Below are 13,488 nucleotides of genomic sequence, written 5' to 3'. Positions count from 1 at the left end.
TACGGTTTTACTAAACTTTATTAAATTTACCAGCCAAGTCACATATTACTCTTAGTATTCAGCATTACCACCATGGAGCTGTATGTCCCCACACTACAGCTCCTTATTTTATTTTTTTTTTGGGTGAACTATATACTGTGCCTCTGGATGAGGTCCGATTGACATGAACAAATATTTACAACAACTTAGCAATGGGCAGCAGAATTTGAGAATAAAAACAAAACACAAGAAAATGGAATAGATGGAACAAAATAAGAGTACAAAAATAAAACTGTACATGTTTAAATAAACAAAATCAAAATGTTGAGCCTATGTGCAACAGGCCTTGCACGTGCTAACATCTCCTCACACAGGGGTTAAGTGCAGTGAGCAGCTAACTGATAGGATAAAGGATAATACGTTCTTGTCATGTGGATGGCGGAAACACAGGCTCTAACGTCGCAACCACACCCAAGTGTTGATGAGCCAGAAAGCGACGGTGACGGAGTACAGGATCATCTCTCGCTTTGTTCGCTCTTTGTTCTCTTCCTCCAAATGTTGGAGTCTCCGGTTCAACTTGATGAGCTGTTGCCGAATCAAAAAAAATTGTTTTATCAGTCTGGCCTCTTGCACCACACAAGACAGAATTCATTTATTTATCATGAGCTAACCTGCCGTCGAAGTGTTGTTGCATCGACCACAGTCATGTCATCAGCTGTCCCATCCAGAGAGGGTTCATATGTTGACAGTGCAAGCCTTAAAAAAAAAAAAAAAAGGCTAGCTTGAGAATCACAAAATAACCAAGTCACAGCAGCACACGGCACATTCAAATACGCAGAACAATTTAACAATGGCAATGTAATTTTTATAGATATCTGTGTCCATATATCTGTGTCCTACCACTCAAGGTAGGAAAGGATGAGGACAAGGAGAGAGGAACAAAACGAAGTGCCAGATGAAGTTACCTGGAATCATGCAGGGGGTGGGAGCTGGAAGCCGACCCCCCTCGCAGTGATGATTTGCTAAGGGGTGGGGAAAGACAGAGTTGGGAAAAGGCGAAAGAGATATAGAGAAACCAACAATGTTGCATCCATGCACACAACTTGGATGTCTTTAATGCACCTAGACTTTCTCTAATTTTCTATTCTTTCTAGTCCTTTTAAAAAGTCTTATGTCCCTAAAGTTGTTTTCAGTGTCTTAAAACAAGTCACAACTATATCACTTTAGTCTTCAAAGGGGACAAAGAATGTGGGTAAGTGTTCTAAAAATACCTTTTTAAGCATACAGAAAATATAAATTTGTGAGCAATATTTAGAAGATCCATTTTCACCTTATTCTTTCCTTAAAAAGCTAAACAATTAAAAGGTCAAACACTTGCAAAACTCCTTGGAAAGTTCAGTAATGAATCCACATGCTCTGCACAGCGTTTAACCCTGGAGTAACTGAAGTGCTGAACCTGAAGGTGAAATAAGTTGTCAGCACTACTTCACTTTCTCTTTAATACACCATCTCTGAAGTTTCAAAGGACGATAAAACAAATTCCTCAGTGTGAATTATTCCCTTTCTTACAAAGCAAACATTTATGGTGTTTGAGAAGTCAAAGTTAGGGTTGGGCGATTGGATGAATATATCGACTATCGACGATAGACAGCACATTGGCGATCGTTTTTACAAGGGCAATTTATGTATTTATTCGCCCATGAGTAAGTTTGCTAATAATGATGGCGCTAATAGAAGCAGTCAACAAAAGAATAAATAAATAATAGCGCGGTTTTAACAGCACCCTCTTTCATCTGTGAGCAAATGCACCCTCCTCAGAGTGTGCCCAAATGCTTGTTGATGGAGCTGCAGAAGCTGGTGATAGCCTAGCATACTGAGCCGGATGGTGGACACGTACATGCTCATGCAAGTTAGTCATGTTTGAGTACTTTGCTTGCTCGGACAGCCCTAATTTTTTTGGAAATTAGTTCGTCCATGTTTGGACTTCTATGATGTAAACGCGGAAAAAAGTCCGTGCATGATCATATTGCTCCACCCATCAAAAAGTCTGCGCGTGCGCGAATATATCGCCCATCATTGATTAGTGGACTGACGATGTAAAAGTTTTTACATATCGCCAAACCCTAGTCAAAGTGCAACTCAAACAACTTGATTCAACCACTGGTGGAAGTGGCAGTTCAGAGCTTCAGTTTTTTTATTCTTCAACAAGCAAGGAGCTTAGAAACCTTTTCTACATTTTCTGGGATTAATACATGTGTTATTAATACTGTTAAAGGTTAAAACTGGTCACAAGATTCTTGAGACTACACAACCTGTACCACATGACCCTCTCCCAATCCAAAACAAATGGTGCTTATGGGCAGAAATGAAAGTACATTTAATGCCATCTATCATGAAAATAGCTGTTGCAATTTTTACGGCCTTTTTACACCAATACCCATTCGGGCAATTTTTTTTTTCAAAACCTTTAAGCAAAAAAAAAAAAAAAAAAGACCAGATGATTGGGAGGTCACCTGCGAGGGTTCTCATCCAAGACCTCCAGGACGTGCTGGTAGGCCCGACGTGTAGTGGACTGGATGAAAGATAAGACACCACTAGCGCTGTAGAGGTTGTGTTCTTCAGCCTCGGTGAGAGGGGGGCATGGGTGAGCAATGGCTGGGGGGGAAGGGGTTGCACTGCTCAGTGCCCACCATTAAGAGCAGCAAATTCAGTAGGGAAGGGAAGAAGAGAGAGTACAAGAGAAGGAGGAAGGAAAGGGATAGAAATAAGGAAAGGAAACTGTCCTCCACTGACTGTGCAAAACTAATATCAGAGTGAAAGTGAATAGGCAAAAAGCAGCAGCCAAAGACTGAACCTGCCAACCACACCATGTTCTAACACATCTGGCAAGAAACAGGAATGCAAAAGGAGCTGATTTTATGTTTGATTAAGTGACTATTTTCTAGTTCACCATTCAGGCCAGACAAGGAACCTTGTTAACAGTACCAGTGTGCTGTGTTGCAGAAAGTGATCAGGACATGAAAAGGTGTTTTTTTTTGTCCGAGAACTGTGTAATATTTTTCTCAAATATTAAGCCTAATAATTTCTGTCAAAATAATAAAGTTGCCAAGCACTTGTAGTTTACACCAGGCCTTCAAACAAATACATGAAGCTACTAAAGCTTCAAATTTGAATCACTTTGCATTAAAAGCAGTCTGCTTCACTAGTTCCTGTCAGTGCTTCCCCAGCTATTCCTGTCCTTCTGCGTAGAGGGGATAACAGTGTTCAAATTTGTAATTTATTTAAACTAATCAATTAATCTTTAAATATTTCACAATTTGGAAATAATCTACCAATAAAAACATGTTGTTAATGTATTAAAAAGTAGCAAAAAGTTTCTGCATCAACACTGACAGCAGCAAAAGCTCCTGACACAGTGGCTTACAATACAAGAATGAAACCAAAAGAAAGATGCTGCATGCTTTACATGCACAAAGACGTAATAGCTGGTACCCAGTTAATGGACCCATACTCACGCTGAATCGTTGCGCATCAGCTGAGTGTTCTGACGGACAGCCGCATTCTCACTGGCTGAACGCTCCCTCCGTAAACGTCCCTGGGGCCGCAACTACAAGGAATAGCATTGACAACTGATTTTCTGGTTATGAGTTACACTAAGGACATTATCTTAAACAATGGGTGAATTGTACACAGTGTTCTCTGTAATTAAAAAAATTACTGATTTATCACTTACCACTTCCTCACTGTCTGGAGCCACCCGCTGATCGTCTTCCATGAAGTCCAGGGGTCGCTCATTGAGGGTGAGGACTCTGGGTGGAGTTTTAAGTGATAGCATTTCCAGTGGTGTTGACTGGATGAGGTCCAAGTCTCTGGGTCTGGAGAACTGGGAGTCATCACTGCCTCCTGACAAATGAAATGTACTGTGAGACTAACCTATCACTTCTAACACTTTAACAGTATGCTGTGCTTTTAATACAAAATTGAATGAATTAAAATCAATTAGTTCACACCAATAGTGGGAAAAAAACAAATATCCCCTCTGCCATGCTACCTGTATGCATGTCAGCCCCTTCACATAAAAAGCAGTAAGTAACAGCTAAGTTGAGCTTAAAATCTGTGTTGCAGTGGCTTTTGCACTCATTTTTTTTCTTTTGCTTTTGAATGTCAAGCTTTGTTTTCCTTGTGTGAATGCACATCACTGTGCTCTGGTCATAGTTCAACAATGCTGAACTTTGACCACAGCACACCAGTGCTTCCTGAATGGTGTGCATGAACTGTGCTTTACTCAATGCAGGGGGCAAACTGCTCATGTGTAGTGCAACTCAGTGGAAATAATGTGAGCAGTGGTACTGATGTCACATTACGTAAAACGTTCATGTTCATGTGGTTCTCTGTGGTGAAGAGAAACACGGAGACACGTGCTGTAGTAGTTCCTCTGTCCCACTTTACACCCCTTTTCATTCTCTTTCTTTATTAAATGTTTATAACTCCTCATGTATGGCTGTGTCAACAGAGACCATTTCTAGAGCTGGGTATGTCTTAACATATCAAAGATATTGTGGCTAGTGTGATCACATCGCAAGCTGGTTTGTAATTGTTACGTTAAAAGTGAAATAGTTGATGGGATCCTGGCAGTGAAACGGCATCTGGGAGCAAAGTCCTGTGGCACTGATAGAAGGAGTTCTATAATCTGCAAAAGTCTGTGAGGAACTACCATAATGGTGAGTCACCAGTGATGTGCAGACATAGTGTGACATAAAGGACAGAAAACATACAGTATACTAACCAGCAACCACAATTCTCTCTGGGACTTGCATTATAACACTGTGAGGGACCTCCTGCGATCCCAAATTAGGGTCCTCGTGGGCTGTTGGAGCCACTTTGAGCATCTCTGGGATGCGCATCCTTTGGCTTATTCCCTCGGTGTACTCCAGCTCATAGTGGATACGGTTAATTTCAGCTATATCAGCTGTTGGAGAGGGGAATGTTGCTCCGTTCATTTGGCTGTTCATCAACACAGAATTAATTGTTAGTTAAACAGAAAAAAATCCCTAAAGAAAGAGAACATGCTGATACAATAACCCTTTGAGCTAAAATAGTTTTACTTCAGCCACACACTGAATAGCTGTTGTTATGCAGTGTGTGGCTTCAGCTGTTAAACCTAGCCCTAGCTCACAAAACCAGAATATCTCCTCTAGGGACACAGTGATACTTATCGTGGTGGTGCTATTGGAGTAGTGGAGAGGGGATTAAAAATGGAACAGGCTTGTGATGTTATCATAAGTCATCACATGATGTATTCTGATTTTTTCAGAGTCACGCAAAAGTCGAACATTGACCCCAAAGCAAAAAAATTGATTTTAACATTAAAGAACTGCTGGTCTCATTACAGAGTGTTTATTTTAAAGCCCTTAATGCTCACAAGATGCCAAGAAATTATTATCCAACTGTACTAGCATAAGAAATATCTAATACATTACCCATATAACAACATTCAGAAACTATTATCCACAAACATTTACGGAAATACTTTGGATTCCAGAAAACAGGTTAGCTTCCGAAAATGAAATTGACAGAAAACACTTTAGCTTAGCGCCATTTCAAGCTAGCACGTTAGCCATATTTCTTACCGTTTAGTCTGTTGCCACGGGCCGCTGTTTCGTCGAAGAACTTATTCAGAATTTTTTTGACGGAACAAACCTGCAGTCGGAAATGTAAAGCTCAGTTTCAAGTATTTTAGGTATTACAGGTGAATTAGCTGTTAAGCATCTCTATGTTGTGAGAGAGGACCTTCCTCTCTTCCTGCTTCTTCCTCTGTCTGCACGCTAAACAGGAAGTGGCGTAATTCTGGGGAAGTTATGTCATTGGTACCAAGCGCTGAAATTAAAAGCAGAGAAAAAACTGGACATATGTGCAAACAGTACAGCCTAAAATAATATAATTTGTCTAACTTGTTAGTTTATTGTAGCTTACCATTTAAATAGCCTGTATTTAAATATTCTACATGCTTTCAGAAATGACTTTAAGTCACCATAGTAGGTGTTATATCTATTATTTTCTTTTATTGTGGCTTATTTAATTTGGCAAAGAATTCAACTTTACGAAATGCAATAACATAATTTATCTGCACTGAATGTTTATTGATCTGCTTTATTGTATTCAGTAAAGCTTAATATATATAAAACTGTTGAAAGTAGTTTATTTTTATTTTATATGCACATCGAACCATTTAAAAAAAATCAGAATAATTTAGGAGCATTTGTCGATATAGCCTTTTGATGAAACTACATATTTTGTCTTATAAGCAAAGCTGGCTGTATTACTAATGAGTGCACATGTCAGTGTTGCCGGAGGTTTGGAGAGATGGCCCCACAGTCACTGTGGGTGGTGCCTTTCTTCGGAGCCATTCAAAGGCAGCCTTTGACATGAGACAGTTGCCCCTCTGCGTAACAAGCAAACGGGATATCAGGGATACCATTGCAGGATAAACAAAAGTCGTGAGTCATGTTTAAAGGAGGACTTTCATAAATGTCAGGATGCTCTTCATTTAACAGGCACAGAGCCTGCGCCGATTGAATACTTCTGACCGTGGTTGTAACTGGCTGAAATTATGTTCCCACATATTTTTATTTTGTGCGTAATATTATTTGGCACTATGCATATCGCGTCATCTTTGGAGCTGCAGCTTGGCATGTAAGTAACGTGTTTTGGGTTTGTTTTGGGGTTTTTTTTTTTGGTTTAATATCGTTTCCACTGCTTTCCGTTTGCACTGTGAGCACACACTTGAATATATGATCAGGTGAATGAGAAAGATTTGATGCTTTTAAATATGACAGAAGCAGCGTGCGTTAGATTGGATTTTTAAAAGAGAGATTCTGAGTTTAAACTCTGTTGAACTTTTGATTTCACCATTTATAATTCTCACTTCTCTCCACTCTGTGTTTTTCTGCTCAATGACCACTAGGAGTCTCTCTTTCGGGTCCCCTCGTGCATGCGTGTCCACTGTTTTTGTAGCGCGGATGTAATGTGCATCTGCATAATAACTTCCAAAGGAATGTGCTTTTCTTTGGACTGTACTTGAGGGTTTTGAATTTAAATAGACTGTGGAGGACATGATTGATTCTTTCATTACCAGAGAAGAAGAATATTTCCTCTAATTAACTTCAGGTTGCCCTATATTGAAACCAGATGGTTTGAGGAGGAGGACACCTATGGATAGTTTACCTGCACTCACAACATAAACAGATGCAGGCTCCTTAAATAGAAGCTTACAAAGTTTAAGATTTGAGGCTTTTTTTTTTTACATCAGTGCAAAACAATACACTTGCACTTTATTTTGTAGATTTACATTGTAACAATTAAAATGTGGTTGTTTATCTAGTGATAAAAGCAGTAGACGGTGATAATGTGTAATACTAAAACAAATGAACATGTAGAACATGTATATATAACTGTTGTCTACCCCTCAACACAGTCACCTACCGACACATAGACAGAAAAATACAAATAAAGCACTATTTACTGAAAGTCATCAGAAAAACAGATTTTTTCCCCCAAGTTTTTGCCATTTTGTTATATAAACTATGTGTTTTTCATGCCCAGGCCAAATGTTTGTGCTGACCAGGAGATGTCCATGGTAGGGAGCCGTCAACCTTGCGTCCAGGCTTTTACCCGCATGGTGAAGGTGTGGAAGCAGGGATGCACAAGCCACAAATGGTGTATGGGTGTTGAGAGGAGGTAAATGTAGACTTTTAAAATTTGGTTTGCCACTGGCGATCTCTCCGATAATTGCTGGGGATGACTTCTGTTCACGTGATCTGGGGCTGATAGTTGTAATGTTCATTCTTCTGATTAACAGAAGCAGTGACTAATTAGTATTACTACAGTTATTTTTGACTGTTTTATCCTTTACACTTATTGCTCTTTTATGCTTTTATATGCATTTATTTTGCTTTTGTGTTTTAATGCCATCTAACCTGCTAGCATGTTTTGGTACCTTGCCATAGCCCTCATCCTTCCCTCTTACTTCATCTTACCCTCTTACATGTTAAGCACTTTAGTACACCATGGTTTTTAAATGTGCTATATAAATAAAGTTTGTTGTTGTTGTTGTTGTTATTAAACCAATTGGCTTTTGCATCTAAAAAAATGTTTAATGATGTGTTAAAAATCTTTTATACACTCAACATTACCTTCACAGGTAATACCTTATAATGTAATGACCTTAAAATTGTGAAATCTCCCCTCCTCAGGACAGCGTACTACACAGTTTACAGGCAAGTGTACAGAGTGGATTTGCACACAGTCTACAGGTGCTGCCCTGGTTGGATTCAGAAGGGTGAAGAGAGAGGTTGTCTGCACAGTGAGTAATTGCATTTCATCAGCATGTATCAGATAGAGCTACTTTCAATACTGCTGTGAAGTTTCACTTGAAACAATAACTGAAACAGCCTGTTGTCTAAACCAGCAATGGGCAATTAATTTTCCCAAGAAGCCACATGAGAAACTAGGACTGTTGTGGAGTGCTGCACCAATAAGCTGAACTCAACAGTCTCTGTTTCTCATGTGGCCCCATCGGAAAATTAATTGCCCACTGCTGGTCAAGACTGTATATGCAGAAGTGCACACATAACTTGGATATATCAGCAGCGTTATGCTATGTGATACCTTCAGGGGTTTGCAGTGCCAATATGTGCTTCAATGGAGGGAGATGTGCTGAGACTGGAGACCAAATATGTCATTGTCCACTGGGCTTCAAAGGGACGCGATGTCAATATGGTGAGTATTCAGCTTCCCAGAAGATGAAAACTAAAGATTTTGCCAATTTATTCAATTGAAAATAAGTCACTGAAGTATGCAGGTAATTCAAAATAGCCAAATATATGTTTGGGAGCCGGCAAACACACTTGTGTATATTCAGGGTCCAGTTCAGACCTTATGTGTTCACTCTGCTAAAGCAGAATGAGCCTGTCTTGTAGCTGTGATTGGACGGGGCTGCTCTGTGGGGGCTTTGGCTAGTTAAAGGTGGAAGAAGTGGGGGTTTTTTGGGAGAAATGTTTTTTCTTTGAAGGCAAGAGCCTGGAGTGCTGTGGCTAACCCAGCTGAGCTTCCTCTCTATAAAAACTGCTCATTAATGAGACTGTCTTCAGTCCTTATTTTATATGACAGAAAAACTAAAACAAAAAATCTTCAGAAATAGAAATTTGGTTTCACCTACCAATATTTCCCCCTGGTTGAACATTTCCTTAATGCATTGAATTAATTGATTTGTTTGTTGAGTATTCTTTAAGGTTTGATAGTTTGGAAATAGGGATATTTCCAGTTTAGAAGCCAATGTGAACTCCCATGTCACTCAGTTATCAGCGTGCTTCTTGCACGGTATAACATAAGGCAGCCAGTTGATGGTTAGCATATACTTACATGTGCAACCGGTTTCCTGTACAAGGTCTCTTTCAGCTGAACAGCTGTTTGCCAGATCACTGCTCAGAGAAAGGACAGTGAACATTTGACAGGGACCAACCTTTCACTCCCTTCCAGTCTTTGTACTGAGCAAACCAGACATTTGCTGCAACCTTTAAATTACTGCAGAGATACAAAGGCAGCACGTGTGTTCTTAGCAATAACCTACCAGAAGGTGAATAAGTGTATTTGCTAAAATGTGGCTTCCTTTAAAATGCATCTAAGCAGTATCTATTACTTAAATTGCATTTAAATAAGCCAAAACAACTTAGAAATATGAATTGTTGGAGATAAGGACTTCTACACAAATAAATAAACTGGACATAATCAAAACCTCTAAAATCTCAGCCTTTCAGTTCTTAATGAACTGCAACTGAGCAACCTGGCATCTGTCACAAATAAATAGCGAACATCTGAAGTAAAGCAGAGTTAAACCCTTATTATTCTTCTTGTCTCTTGTTGCCATCATTGTCTATTCTTTCCACTCATTGCAGTCTAAGTAACTCTAGTTTTTGTGTGCTTGTTGCTGTTTTGGAGGAGTCCTGCAAAGAGAGAATGGTGAGCGGAAGATATTTGGTTTCTAGCCCCCCACATGCTCACAGAAACGCAAACATGCAGGCAGACACACACATAAGCTTTGCTGTTAGATTTCCCAGGAGAAGGGGCCTGCCAGAGGTGTAACACAGTCCTTCCTCTTGCTAAGATGTTTTCACACAAGCCTGTTGTTGTTTGTTAGAGGCAGCGCTCGCGTTTGTTTTCACGCGGGTTCTTTGGTTTTCACACATCTAAGTGATGGATTGGAAACAGAGATGTTATAATCAGGACTTTCATCCTCTCGCTTTCACGTCCTCTTTGGGAACGCACGTTTTGCTCTTCTCTTTCTTGAAAACACTTTTCCTTCTCTCGTCTCGTGAGACAGATTTATCCACAGTCTTCTGCCAGAAACATTATGCGCCGAGAGAGTCAGCCAAGCTTCTGTGTTCAGCCAGGTTCCTTCCCTCGCAACCTCTGCCTGATGCGGCATCAAAAACACGCACTAGTCATTCTGATTTGTGTGGGTTTAAGCAAATTACTATCGTTATTAACCTGCCTTCTTTATTAGATTCGTATTGTGAGATTTCACATTTCAAAATGACACTTTTTTTCTTTCCCGTGTGAGATTCGAGTATGATTTAGAACAAACAGGAACAGTTAAGAAGAAGGAATGCTGACCTCTGTCGTTTTACCTCAGAGTCATAAGTTAAAGGTAGCTGTCGTGCGCTTTGGCCATGAAGATGTTTCGCAAGACTTTGGTAGACTTATAGTCCATCCCTCGTGTCTGAATCCTTTGCCATGTGCATTTAATCCTGCTGCATGTAATGTTTCTGGTGTTTGTCAGTTTGTACACTGACCAGTCTTTCAGTATCTATATTATGTTCTGCACCTGCACTGGAGGCCGACGTACTGCATGAGAACAGCTGCTTTGTCAGATAGATAAATCTCAGTTTAAAAAAAAAAAAAAAAAAAAAAGTACTCACAAGAATTAGTTCAACTTCTCTGCTTTCTTTTCACTCAGAATTAGTGTTGTGTTATTTTTTTTTAAGTCAATAGTGCTTGTTGATTAAATTAGGGCTTCACCTGTCATTGGACAAATTACAATGTTGTTATTGATTGCAGCATAGCAGCAACTTTAACCCACATTTTGGCAACTTTACCCCCTTGGTGTTTTTACACTACAACTCTCATCAGATTGTTTCGAGCCTCAAAAACCAGCACGAACTGGGTTTTGATGTAACAGAAAAAGAGAAAGGATTATCAGTATTTACAAAGAACCACAGTGAATATTTCAGATTGTGTGTTGGAGCTGGGCACTCTGAAACTTTTGTGATGGATCCTGTTGCTTATATATTAATAGGGGTTCTTCTCCTGAAGTTCAAAATACATTAAGGAGAATATTTAAATCAAGCACATAAACTGATTCGCTAATGTTTGTGACACACAATTTACTTGTCTTAATTTTTGAGCTTTATATTGAAATTAACTGATTCCACTTAAGTTCAGAAAACGTTTTCAGTTGTAAATCTAACCACATGTATGAGCGCTATTTGGGGACTGCACTCACTGCTCTTTTGCCCCATTTAGTAAATCTGGGCCTTAAATACTAGCTTAAGGGGAGTTGGTACTACAGGAAAGGAAGGAAAGCGTGAATTTTACACTCCCAGGAAAATAAATAGAAGACTTTTCTGTGATTTCAAGCTAAAAAGGTAATCATATTTCAGTATTTTGTTTACAGTTGCTAAAAAAGGTGATTGGAGAATTAAAGAACGTGTTTTTTTAGAGTGAAAATTGCAATTCATTAAATGACAATGAGTTTATTTTTTTTAATTACAAGGCTGACTTCCTTGGACTGCTCGTAGCAAACGACTTCCTGTCACTATTAATCCTGTCACTATTAATCCTATCACTATTTCTTAAGATATATAACAAAGTGCGTTGTGAGGACAAAGGATATGTCAGCCTTGCCTTTTCACCACAGCAGATTTAGACTTCAAAAGAGGCAAAATGTACACTGAGAAAAAGCCGAACATGACTGACTCTGGTTTTAGTTCAAGTTACAATCCAGGCACTGCTCCCCCTCGCCTCTTTTCAGCACTCATCACTGACTGACTTTCTTGAACTGTTACTTTCTTTGGTGCTCTGGCCAAGTCGTGGTGGTAGAACCCACTGTGTGTTGTGCGGGCCAGCTGACCACCTGCTTCTCATTTCTGATGTGAGACAGTAGGCATCATCCAAGGAAATCTATGTCAGCCACTGACACCAAGGCCGGGGTGTTGACACTGGGAGGTCATAAACAGCCTGCATGTTGCCTGAAGCATGTGTTGAGACTCTGGAGCCGGCTCTGTAATAGTTCTATTTATCCCTACTTGTGAATGCCACTCTGTCTCACTCTGTTAAGCCTTGGATTAGGCTTTGGTTTGGTTAGATTGGTGCATGTGTCTGTATAAAATTAAGAGACCATGGGCACATAACAGCGTGAGGACAGAAACCATCTGGTCCTCACTAAAGAAGCCTTGGCTGCTTTCAGTGCACTTTTGGAACAGTTGTTATGAACGGTGCTTAAGACTAGATCTTGTAGTGGGTGTTTTTAATGAGACAGCGATCAAAATCAATAGAAATTACAACTTTCTTGCAAAAAGTTAATTGATATAAGTTGTGATATTATAGGTAGCAACATCCAAACAAACTTTGTTGGGAATGTATGGTAGAACAAAGATTTTTCTAACACAAGCAAAGTCACCAGGCGGTGTGTCAATTAAACTAAGTATATGTAGCAACAGAAGTGGACTGGACAGTTTTATTTCCAGACTTTAAATCTGAGGAACTCTGTTGACAGCCTCGGGGGAATTGCAGTTTCAGTGTAAATCACATTTTCTCTCATGGAATCTTCTTTCTTCACTTGAACTTGAATGTTTAATTCTGCGGACCTTGGGTTGTCTATTATCGGATCACATCTCACCCCAGTCACTGAGCTCCTGTCTGGACGGGATTTCTGTCAGATTAAACACACCAATCTTTATCTGTGTCAGTGTTTGAACACTTGTGTACATATTTTTACAAAGGTGTGAATTAGGTCGGGCTTGATTGTATGACATAAAGCTGAATGGATGATGGAGATGGAGTTGCAGGAACACGTCTGCAGTCTTTAGTGTGGTAGATTACAGTAGGTTGTCTCTGAAAGTTTTCTTCTGTGATTGCCGAATGAAAAGGCTTCAATACAACTGAAGTTCTCTATGACTGTATTAAAGTTTTTCGATGAGCTACTGAAATGGGAAACAGCTATAGCTATAGAGGGAGTGGCTTTTCCTGCAGAGTTGTTAGGATGACTGCAGTAAATAAAACAGTGGGAGACGGTGACTCAGTTACCACCAGGTCTCTTCTGTTGTGTATTTACTTTTGGTACAGGAAGCAGAGACTCTGTTTATTTTATTTGTGCATTTGACTGTGTAAAACAGATTATAAACAGTCTGGCATAAATGGATGGAGTTTTGTTTGGATGTTGAAATTTTCTTT

The 13,488-nt window shown here is 39.6% G+C and overlaps 2 protein-coding genes across 4 annotated transcripts in view; one reads left to right on the top strand and one right to left on the bottom strand.

The window, feature by feature from the left end:
* mffa (mitochondrial fission factor a) lies at positions 1 to 5,822 on the bottom strand. 3 transcript variants are annotated; one of them, XM_040008652.1, is made up of 8 exons: positions 5,610 to 5,822; positions 4,766 to 4,983; positions 3,713 to 3,882; positions 3,495 to 3,586; positions 2,493 to 2,654; positions 945 to 1,001; positions 651 to 735; positions 1 to 564 (listed from the first exon to the last, which is right to left on the bottom strand). In XM_040008652.1, the coding sequence occupies exons 2-8, from the start codon at positions 4,977 to 4,979 to the stop codon at positions 433 to 435; spliced, it is 912 nt and encodes a 303-aa protein (XP_039864586.1). In that variant the 5' UTR covers positions 4,980 to 4,983; positions 5,610 to 5,822; the 3' UTR covers positions 1 to 432. The 3 variants fall into 3 exon arrangements, with proteins under 3 accessions (XP_039864586.1, XP_039864587.1, XP_039864588.1); XM_040008653.1 differs by lacking the exon at positions 2,493 to 2,654 and having other exon boundaries at positions 5,610 to 5,821; XM_040008654.1 differs by lacking the exons at positions 945 to 1,001; positions 2,493 to 2,654 and having other exon boundaries at positions 5,610 to 5,821.
* A 524-nt stretch (positions 5,823 to 6,346) lies between these two features.
* Positions 6,347 to 13,488, top strand: part of megf6 (multiple EGF like domains 6) — a 61,493-nt gene continuing 54,351 nt past the window's right edge. The window contains exons 1-4 of the mRNA XM_040009202.1: positions 6,347 to 6,672; positions 7,582 to 7,716; positions 8,232 to 8,341; positions 8,653 to 8,757. Of these exons, the coding sequence (XP_039865136.1) occupies positions 6,590 to 6,672; positions 7,582 to 7,716; positions 8,232 to 8,341; positions 8,653 to 8,757 (433 nt within the window). The 5' untranslated portion in view covers positions 6,347 to 6,589. The remainder of the gene's footprint in view (positions 6,673 to 7,581; positions 7,717 to 8,231; positions 8,342 to 8,652; positions 8,758 to 13,488) is intronic.

This window comes from Simochromis diagramma, unplaced genomic scaffold (assembly GCF_900408965.1).
Source record: "Simochromis diagramma unplaced genomic scaffold, fSimDia1.1 OVJJ01000344.1, whole genome shotgun sequence".
Lineage (NCBI taxonomy): Eukaryota > Metazoa > Chordata > Actinopteri > Cichliformes > Cichlidae > Simochromis > Simochromis diagramma.
This window is presented reverse-complemented; position numbering and strand designations above follow the sequence as displayed.